Source organism: Fringilla coelebs (genome assembly GCF_963513975.1).
Source record: "Fringilla coelebs genome assembly, chromosome: 1".
NCBI lineage: Eukaryota > Metazoa > Chordata > Aves > Passeriformes > Fringillidae > Fringilla > Fringilla coelebs.
In genome coordinates, this window is record NC_140028.1 from 53,720,754 (window position 1) to 53,731,858 (window position 11,105).

At 41.6% G+C, this 11,105-nt stretch overlaps 1 protein-coding gene across 3 annotated transcripts in view; it reads left to right on the forward strand.

Annotated features, from left to right (window-relative positions):
* GNAL (G protein subunit alpha L) overlaps nucleotides 1-8,046 on the forward strand; it is a 175,445-nt gene extending 167,399 nt beyond the window's left edge. For all 3 annotated transcript variants that reach the window (XM_084210649.1, XM_084210650.1, XM_084210651.1), the window contains 5 exons: nucleotides 116-174; nucleotides 419-539; nucleotides 1,775-1,905; nucleotides 3,885-3,952; nucleotides 7,883-8,046. In XM_084210649.1, the coding sequence (XP_084066775.1) occupies nucleotides 116-174; nucleotides 419-539; nucleotides 1,775-1,905; nucleotides 3,885-3,952; nucleotides 7,883-8,029 (526 nt within the window). In that variant the 3' untranslated portion in view covers nucleotides 8,030-8,046. The remainder of the gene's footprint in view (nucleotides 1-115; nucleotides 175-418; nucleotides 540-1,774; nucleotides 1,906-3,884; nucleotides 3,953-7,882) is intronic.
* Nucleotides 8,047-11,105: the final 3,059 nt, after the last annotated feature.

The following is an 11,105-nucleotide window of genomic DNA, read 5'->3' on the forward strand; positions in this document are numbered from 1 at the left end:
CTGCCCCTGTCCTTGGGGCTGTCAGATTTTTTGACTGAACCCTCGTGCTGTGCATGCTTCGTATGATTTTTCCTAGTGCACATAAGTGATATAACATCCTATGGCTTTTTAACAGCATGTTTGATGTAGGTGGCCAGAGAGATGAGAGAAGAAAATGGATCCAGTGCTTTAATGGTAAGTAAAAACATGCCATGGTTTTTTTTAAACTTATTCTCTGAGGTGTGAGCAGCTTAGTGTTCATACCCACACACAGTACCTCACTAGCACAGAAGTCCAGTGTTACAGATAACTTTTTTCTGCTATTTTTGGCTGATTGGTGAGTAATGGTGGTGTTACCCTGAGGAGTATGTGCTGGGATAACAGAGATGTTCTATTCTCTCTCCTTTCTTTCCTTCTTTCTTTTATGTGTTTTGCTCAGATGTCACAGCTATCATCTTCGTTGTGGCTTGCAGTAGCTACAACATGGTAATAAGGGAAGACAATAACACAAACAGACTACGGGAATCTCTGGACCTTTTCAAAAGTATCTGGAATAACAGGTAAAACAAACCTCATTTCCCACCCATCCTCCCCAGATTAATTATAGTTCAACTCCTTTCAAAATAGTACTTCCCTTGCTGTAGGTTCATATTGTTTATTCAGAAAATACCCATGTTGGGTCAGGTCTCAGAGTGTCCCCACGGTGACACCCCTCCCTGGCAGGGGCTGTGGCACAGGGACAGTGCACGTGGCTTTTCACCACTCCTGCCAAAATGATGCAGGGCATGGGGACAGCTTGGAAAGAGCAAGGCCCTCAAGGCTGGCTGCTGCAAGAGAGGCAGGAGAGACCCTCTCCTGGCATCACTCTGCTGCTTGGCCGAGACCAAGATCCTCTGAGGAAGATTTGATCTCCCCCTCCAAAGCAGCAGCAGCAGGAGCAGCTCCCTGTGTTTGTTCCTTATGTGGGCAACTGTTCTCGTAAGGGTCAGCTCTGAGAGCACAGGATACCTCTGCCTTGGGGGGCGATGCTTCAGACCTAACCTAACTGGAACTGCCATTAAATTGCCACAGTGCCTGTAAACTGTAGATGCATAACCAAACAGCAACATAAATGGGCTCCTGGTAGAGAACAAGTAAAAACGATGTGCAAAATAAGGTGATGAAGTTTTCAGCACATACCTGTGAGGATGCTCTGCACTGAAAAGTGATTGAAGGTAGAGTGAAGGAGGAATGTTAACTGCACATCCCAAGGCACATTGTCACGGTGATGGATTAATTGGGGAAGAAAAGAGACGTTATTTTCTTTCCATTCATCAGGTGTCATACAGGCCACCCTAAAAGATGGGATAACTGTATGGATGAACAGTAGCTTAAAGCAGTCTGAGGGAAGGGAGCTTTCTAGCCTTTTTTTTTCCCCCTTTATCACAACCAAATAAAGCAGACAGTAATGTCTGGTTGTAAGCTGTGGTGCTTCTAGAAAATGTCATCAGTTTCCTAATTTGATAACTAAAAGAGAATTTAGAAAAAAAAATTTAAAAATTGCTCCCTTCAGCAATGTCCACTGCAGTTTTTATAAATGTATTTGCTGACCTTAGAAATATACCCATTGTTCTGCACAGGTGCAGACCAATCAAAACAATCATTTAGGTCATCTTTTTTTTTCTGTTGAAGCATGTTCTACACTATTTCACTCTCTGTCCACACAGGGATAGCCAATAAATTTCCTATCAATGTGATACGTTTTTGTTGAATAACATGTCAGAGGTAACACAAACATTTGATTTGTTTTTGACAGGTGGTTACGGACCATTTCTATCATTTTATTCTTGAATAAACAGGACATGCTGGCTGAAAAAGTCTTGGCAGGGAAATCAAAAATTGAAGATTACTTTCCTGAATATGCGCATTATACTGTACCTGAGGATGGTAAGGTTCTCCCCGTGCTGGGATTGGACCTGCTGGGCCCGTAGCTCCTCTCCCTGTCTGTCTGTCTCTCACACACATTCACAAGCACACACTGTTCCTTGACATGAGCTGCTGGTCAGGTAAGGAGCATGCCAGCAGCATGTAGCTCACAGGCACCCCAGTGTGGGTGGGGTCTGAAGGGGTTCCAGCTCCACAGCACCTGCCCTCTCCTTTTGGGAGGAACCACCAGTCCCAGGACAGCAAAGCAGCCCCACATATCCCCCCTTCCCAGATGCTTCTGCCTGGGCCTCCCACAGTGCTGACTTTGTTGGGGATTCATGAGACTTATTTTGCAGCCATTTTGCATCCTCCAGTACTGTAAATTTCAGTTTTTGAAATACTGATGGGAAGCCCAGCAGACCAGTAAGGGAAATTTAACGGAGGAAAACCACATCAGTACATAGGAAGAGAGCTGTGGTGATAGAGTGATCAGTTTCTTATCTTCAAGAAGTACAATGGTTCCTGCGCCACAGTAGCATATTGCAGAGGTAAACTCTGGTATTATGCCAGGCAGAGTTCTCCCCAAAGGTCTCAGGTCTGTCTAGCAAAAGTGGCAAAACTTTTACTTTCTGACCACTCACCTCTGCCTTACCTGGGTGATGTCCCTGGCGTGGTGCTTGCAGCCACCTGTTGGAAAAGGCTTTCATTCTGTACCAACCACCACCAACAGCCTTGGTTACAGAGGTGAAGATGGTGATTATCTATTTTCAGCCTTCATTGAGGTCTGGAACTTCATGAGTGTGAACCTGAGATTCAGGTATAGAGGATAAATGAACTGTCCTAAAATCTGAGTTGATCTGGCATCTGTTTTGTAATGGTAAGGGTTTTCAGAAGAAATCTTACCCTCTTCACCCAAATTTCCCCTTCTCAAACATGCACCACATAGACAGAGTTTGAATGCATTTTCTGTGGCTTTTTATAATAAGCCAATTGTCAGGAAAAAGTAGTTTTTGGTATTTCTCAGAGGGATTTCACAGTGGGTATCTGGAGTGATCCAGAATATTCACACATGAAACAGCTCTCTATTTTTAATCTGTAGTTGTTCACTTATTCTTCCATTTCAGCTGACATTATTTAAGGGCAGCAGCACTGAATTCCAATATGCTGTTGATTGTGCTGCTGCTCTATTTTTACCCCAGCACTATGGATGAAAAATACATTTCCATACTCTGATAAATTCTGGCCTTTACAATGTTATGTTTATCAGTGTCTGATTTTGGTATCCTAGATGAGAGATAACACTGAAAGGAAATAAATAGGTTATCTCTTTGCTGCATTGTTACTGAGAGTAAATGCAGTCATTGCATGGCCTAGATAGTGACAACTTCATCTGCTGACAAACAGTTAATATTGAGCAACAAGTCTCCTGCTCAACAAGAATTTAATCCAAGATCCCTTGATGGGCAATATATCTGAAGTACTCTGCTGAATTGGGGCCTGGAATTAAAATATATTTTTATATATATATATATATCAAAAGGTCTTTCAATGCTATCATTTTTTCCAAGTGAAATCTTGGACTAACCATTTTTAAACTCACATTCCTGCCTGCAGAAGCTTTTTCAGGAGACACTATTCTGCTGCAGGAACTGAACAACTCAGCTGCTTTTTCTAGTCATATTTTCTGATAAAAGCTAAACCCTAACTCCCACTTGGTTTATGTGAACAAACTTGTGGATGTGAGTAAGCCTTTTTGTGATGTGACCAATGACATTGTTGCAATGATTTCAGCAATTTTCAGGTTCCTCAAATATGTTGTTCGTATAGTCAGGTTTTACTGTAGCTCTTCATTTTAGAATTACCTACTGGGAATCTCCTCTAGTATTTAACATTTCAATTTGTGTACTGAAGGGCTACTTCCTTCTTATTAAATCTTTTGTTACAAATAGATGATTATTTGGTTTTTGTGTTTCTGATGTCATTTGTTTTTAATTGAACAGCAATACCAGATGCAGGAGAAGACCCCAAAGTCACAAGAGCCAAGTTCTTCATCCGGGATGAGTTTTTAGTGAGTAATTTTCATCTTATGTGTGATTCTATCATAGGAAATACTGACAGATGGCATAGTTTATTTAGGGAAAACTGATGGGATTTTGCAGAAAGCTAGAAGGAGAGGACAATGTCTGGCAATTCCCTAGTTCTTTTCAGCTGCCCATGTTGCAGAACCTTCCTCAGTGCACTTTTTTATGCCCATTTTGTATAAAGTCACCTGCCATGCTAATTGTCACACAGTAAGTGCTAGTGCTTAGAATGGTCATGTACAGTCCATGCATAAACAAATAGGCTTTCTTACTTTTATCCTGCATTCCTTCAAGGAGTTTGGCAGTGATCAGTTGACAGCAGGAATTTAAAAAAAAAAAAGGCAGATTTCGTTATTTGATTAAATAAGATTTCTGGTTTGCCAGTTAGGAGGTTTACTTCACCTTTGGACTGGTGTCATGGTTCTACTGAAGCATCATAATAAAGTTTCCTTTTCTAGTCACATTTTTCTTGCAATTAAGGTTTCCTCTATAGCTGGAGTGAAGAGGTGGTGTTTGCATTTTGAAGGTGAAAGCAGTTGTCACTCACACAATCACAGCCCAGCCCTGCTGTCAGAGAGTGTAATCCAGTATCACTTGTGGCTTCATTCATTCTGAGTTGTCCCCACAGTGCAGAGCAGTACCAGAGACCAGAACCAAAGCTCATCCATCATGCCCTACTGGTAGAAACTATATCTGTGTGTTTGAGACAACAAATTGAGTCATTAGAATTAAGAATTTTAAAGTCATTTTGCATTTACGAGCATTGTTAGGATTTACAGCTGCTGACGTACCAAGAAAGAAGCAATTTACTGCACTCACACTTTGGGGATTTCCAGTTGCTGCCTTAGCCTTCTGGATCCTGAGGAAAAATGTCAGATTCTGCCGTGTTAACGTAAGAGTTACCAAAAAACTCACTTCAAGGCAAATCTCTCCTGTGGTAATGCTGGAATCCTGTGAAGCTGGTGATGATACGCAGTCTGTAAGGAGAGTGGCTCTGAGGGATGAGTTACCGGGAAATGAGGGTGAAACTCTTCGCCTTTATCTGCTTTCATGATTTAAGAACACACATAGAGGGCGAGGTCCTTACCTGCCATGACTCACTGGCATTACAGAAGGAGGCCACCTAAGAACAGGGAGGGGAGGGGTCGTAGGCTCTGCAGCCACACAGGAAACCCCTGTGGGTGCTGGGGGCAAGGGAAGCTCTTGTGCTGGGGCCAGCAGCTGCCAGACACCCCTTGGGGCTCACCAAGGGAGGCATGGAGCCAGAACAGCTTCTCCCTCATTTCCCTGCAACTGCTGCAGGTTTGGCAGAGAGTGTCTCCTCTGTAACACGTCTGTCTCCTGGCTCAGTGCTCTGAGTAACGTGGCCATGCCTGGAGAGGGCGAGGTGGGAGAAGGCCAAGTAGAAATGGTCACTCCCAGTTCCATGGGGTCAGACACAAAAGGCTGAGGTTTCAGAGAGGGAGTGATAAGGGGCACAGGAGAAATACAGACTGGTGGGGATCTGATGGCCTTAGCCAGGTGCCAGGAAGAAAAGGCCTGTATTTTCTACCTGTGACTTCCTTGGCTTTGCTTTATACTTTCTTTCCCAAGTTTCTTGATTTATGACCTTTTCCTTGCCCCACTCTGTTAAATTTTCAGGCATGGTTCAGAGAAGCCTGTGCTTATTATGCTTTACTGTGATTTTTATCATGGTATTAGGTCTGCATAAACCATGGATATGTGTGACAATCAGCACCATGGCTGCACCCCTTAAAACTGCCTGGCTGTAGGGATAGTGGCAAATTTAAAGCCTGTAATTTGAGGAATTTTCATAGGAGATTAAAATTCACCACATTTCCAATAACTATTGCTACACAGTATAGACCAGAAAGGTAAAAGATGTCAGCTCATGGCTTCAGGGCTGGTGTGGGGGCTGTGGCCCCTCGGGGTTGGGCAGCAGGGCTGAGATCCCTCAGATTTCAATCAGGGAGTGGCGTGGGAGGGGTGGCTGGGCCAAGCCCAGCCAGTGCCTGCACCTCAGGGCTGGGTTAGTGAGGGCATCTCCCTGTGCTAGAAGTGTATCTTGTGGGAAATCCTCTGTCCTTCAGCTTGGGCACATCCTTTCATCTCCCAGACTCTTCCTGGAGGCAGTGTGCATGTGTGCTCCGGGGTGAATCTGCTCCCCAGCCCTGTTTTGGTGTTCTGCACACAGGGCTCTCCAGCTGCTGATGTTTTGTTTGAACACATCCCCAGTGTGAATATACCCCCGTTAGAACAGTGGCATGGCCCCTCTGGTTCCTGTCCTGCTGCTTTTTACAAAACCTGAATCTGGGAGGTGAAGGAGCTGCTGTTCAAACACACAGACCAGGATTCCTCAAATTTGCATGTCATCCTGACCCCTGCAGTGTAGGGTTGCCAGTATTAAATATTCCTGCCTGGAAAGCAAATGTTCTTTCATCAGTGTCCCAGGGGACTTTTTCCCCCTGTGAACTGGTGCTGAGTAACACGCTACTTTTCAAAGTGAGGGTCGAATAGGGGTGACAGTTCTGCATTTATCTTCAAATGAGAGGACTGCAAGAACTGTCAGGTAACAAAAACAAACAGCCCCCTAATACTTTGAAAATACATCCTTTGGCATGCTGTGTATGTAACCAGGACACTGTGGGCAGCTGATTGCCATAGACATGAGTGAAATCAGTGCATGATAACACAAGCAGACAGTTCTTAATATTTTTCATTAAGTTAAGCCTCAAACTAGGTATTGAAAATAGCATGGTAAGAAAATAATTTTTAGCCTGTGTATGAACAGCCCTGTGTAATCAATGTTGAACGTGTAATATTACCTAAATTACCTGGAAAAAGTCTGCAATTGCTTGTTGATCTAATTATGTAAATCATGGCCTCTAAATTCCTGTAGTTTTGCATACCTGTAGCTTCAGGTATTTAAAAGGTCAAACCTACATGTAAAATAAATCCTGTGTTAAAAATATATGGCGTAGCCTGAGTGAGATGGACCACTCTTTTGTTGTTTAACTAGAGTAATTTATAATAAAATTTAGAAAATAGCTACAGAAATCATTATCCTAAAAACTGACCTTCTGCTTTCATGACATTTAGTTTATATTCTGCAAGATAATGGTCTAGGATGGATTTATATTTGTCAGTCCTATAGTAATACAGAACAAAAATTAGGGTATCTTTTTTGAATATGTTTTAAGATCTTGGGGAATTTTAACAAGATAACCATGGGAAAAATGATCCTAGGATCTAAGTTAGAACCTAAAAAGGTTTGCACTAGCCTGGAGAAAATGTAATTCTGTATGGTCTGATGTTTACTAGATTTTTGCATGCTTTATTACTCTAAGCAAACCCAGCCACTCTGGTGATAATTCCACCAAATTCTGGGCTCAGTGGTGATACCATTCCTTCAGCTGGCTTCATAGGTGCTCTAAGTGACAGTAACTTGAGGGGCCTGCACACAAGAAACAGAAGCAGTAGAATGCTGTCCTCTCCCACTGCTGGCTCCACAACTGGGAGGGTTTTGGTTTTGTGTTGCTGATGTAAAACAAGAGTTCAAGAATTTGCCACATGATGGCACCAAAAAAAGAAAACAGTTCCTGGGGCAGGCGCATGGCAGGCTGCACAGTGATGCACAAATGGCGACAGCCTGTGCACCTAAGGACGGCATCCATGGCTCCCACAAAAGACTCCTGTCCTGATCCCAGTGCCCATAATGTTTTCTAATCTTCATTTCAGCTTTGTCATTCAGACTGACCAGACCACAGCCCTCCCTTCCTTTTGTTTACTTTTTTTAGTGATCTATATACAGATTTCCTAGGGCTCTTGGTTCCCCCAAGTCTGTAGACTGCTGAGACGAGGAACTTCTCAAGGCATGGCACCTGATCCTTTTTGGTTTTGCCTCCCTGTTTGCACAGAGGATAAGTACAGCGAGTGGAGACGGCCGGCATTACTGCTACCCACACTTCACATGTGCAGTGGACACAGAAAACATCCGCAGAGTGTTCAACGACTGCCGAGACATCATTCAGAGGATGCACCTCCGCCAGTACGAACTCTTGTGAGGGGGATCACCGTGGAACCTGTGGTTTTAAATTCTTTGCTCCTTACTCTTTCTCTTGATACTACCCCACACAGGGTGGAAGAATATACTATAGAAAAGTCAGTCTCTTCACTTTGTTTACTTTTAATTGTTTAACCTTAAAGCTGATTTGAAGCAAGTTTGGGTTATTTTCCCTTCATGCTTTTTGGGACTATTTTTGTGCGTTATTTTGACATGCCACTTCTTCGTCATTCCACTAAGCCCTTTGGCTACCTCTGTTCCCTTAGGTTTTTGTTTTTTTAAAACTGAACGTGACCTGCTAAATTTTTTCCAGTGGGTTAACCTCAGTTCAGACCGGTATGTCATCTGGATGACACTGAAGTCATACCTATCCCTCTGTGTGGGTTTCCTTTTTAACATGACATTGAAGAGTACTTGATGGGTGAAAAAAAGATTAATGCACTTTGTATCAGGTTATTAAATACTGTTGAGGAAGTAGACACACAATGTAGCAGCACCACAATATTTATTACTCTGTCACAGTTTTTAGCATTTCTGAGTTGCAGGTCAACTGATAAAGTGACCTCCTCTTTTAAGCCGTTACTGGCACAGGAAGTAGAGTAGATAATGAGAGGAACAGTGAAGACAAAGCAATTTTTCTGGGGTTTTGGAGCTAAGTGTCTCTGCACACCTCAGGCATTTGAATTACAGCTACTTTTCAGCCTGTTGCATCTAGGCAGAAAATTTACCACCCTCACTTATGTTATTTGTGCTGTCCACAAATGATCCTTTTAGTTCCGATCATTCTTGGACAACAGTCCTCTCCCTATATATATTTTTTTGTTTTACTGCTGGTTTATTATATTGTACAGACTGTAAAATGTAATATTATTTTGTACAACTTTATTGAAGAAAAATACTTGTAGAAGATCTTTGTGCCTTGATTATGGCTGTACCTGTAAAATGAGCTAAGATGTAAGTATGTTTTTGATTGCGCTGTACAGCTTGATGTCAACCTTACCTGCAGCAGTGACTGGAGGTAAGAACTTTATCTGTAGAGTTTAGGGGTTTTTTTCTGGTTTATATAAAAATGCTCTTTAGTATAAAAATTATAAATTATGCAAATTAACCACTTACCTTTCCAAGTAAGGTATTACAGTCACCGGATGTTGCAGCAAACATGCCTTTCTCTTTTGAAGTCTCAGCTTTAAAACATTGGAATCCATTCAAGTGTCCAAATTGCAACCTGGTGTTGTTTTAATGGGAAACAAGGATTTATTTTCTTTTTCTTTCTTATTTCTTTTTTTTGTTTTTTTTTTTTTTTTTGTCCTTTATATTTACAAAATATGTTTGGTAATTCTTTGGTCATTCATAGAACTTCACAATTGCACAGACCGATTGTGAATGTGTAAAGCACCATTATATAGAGCTCTTCAATCTTTGTACCAACAGCGGCTTTCATTGTGCAAGTAAATAGCGAGAAAGAAGATAAGAAAAAAAAAAAAAGGTGTATAAACCCTTGTGTCTGGCCTAAGAGAATTACAAGATGACATTTTTATTTCTCTTTTAATAAAGAGACACATTAGAAAATTATTTTATTTTAAATATTGTAGAATCAAAATGTGTGAATATTTCTCAAACTTGAATAATTTATGCAAATGACATTCTCAAAACAAGTTGTGGTACAGTACAATATATAAAAAGCAAGAATTGCTGTAGCAATAAGGCATGTCCTTTTTAGTAACTATAACACTGCTTTATATTTTATACATAGGTGTTTTATGTCTGTGACTATATACTTTTCCTGTGTCCAAGATAACCTGTACAAATGTCTAAAATTACAGTTGCAATAACAGAAACCTAGAGAAGTGTTAGACTACATTACTTTATAGAATGTTTTACCACACTTTGGACCATTCCCCCCACTTCATTTTAAATTTAGGGAGAGATGAAGAGCTAACACAGTCCCCACACTGGCATATAAATCAGCAGGTTTTATTAACTTTTTACCGTATTGTTATTCGTTATAAACCCCAATCAGTCATCTTTTTTAAATCAGACTACAGTCCAATTGAGAACTTGTTTCCAGTTGAATATAAAACAATCCCATTTTAGATACTATAATTAATATGACCATTTTCTCTTTCCAGAAATCTCTATGTTCAGTTCACTCATATTTACCAAAAAGTGAAAGGCTGGGTGGAATAAACTAACAGTAAACAGAATTCTCTTATTTCTCATGCCAAAGAAAGTAATAGAATGAATAACAAAAGATAGTATTTTTTTGTTTTTAAACTAGCCCAAGCCCAGGAGTTCAGGTTAGAGCTCCCAGCCTCTGCAGGAACATCAGCAGGGAAAACTGGTCCTGGTGTGAAGTAGTCCCTCTGTTTTTTCTGGGGTGGGTGGGTAGCAGCAGTGGGCTTGTCCCACCTTCCCCCACACACTGGAGACACTGAGCTCACATTTTATCTTTGTGGCACAGCTGGTGGCTTCTGCCTCCCCACAGAGGAGCTAGTGCAATTCAAAATGTGACACTACACTAAAGTCAGCGGAACTTACGGAATGTAAAATCAAGTGCATTCCTATCCCTGGCTCTAGACTGATGGCTGAGGCATAGGATAATGTTACTGCAGCTGTATTTGACCTTCCTTCTTGCAGGAGATCGGCAACTAGAGGGCCCCTCACCACAGATCTCTGGGATACAATAAGGCCCTCTTTTTTTAAGCTCATCATAGCACATCTTTTTGAAAGCAGCAGCTTGAGGTGTCACCCTAATTTTTTTTTTAAGCGATTTTCAAGTGTGTATCAGCAAACTGGACCCTCGAGCTTCTTCCCCGTGTTGTCTGGTGGATGGATAGCTGCAACTTACAGTCAGCTAACAATTTACTGTGTCAGGAACCAGATTTCTTGTCCCAAACCACAGTCCCTTACACACAACGCTAAAAAGGTTACAGAAATCTGCATCTCTCAGTGTTGATGCATCCAGATTCTGCCTGACCCTAACAAACACAAGTATGACATTTGAAGGGCCATGCAGCAATAAAACAGAGAAACATTTTCAGTTTGCGAGATTCAGCCTCCACCAGGGTAAGACACAA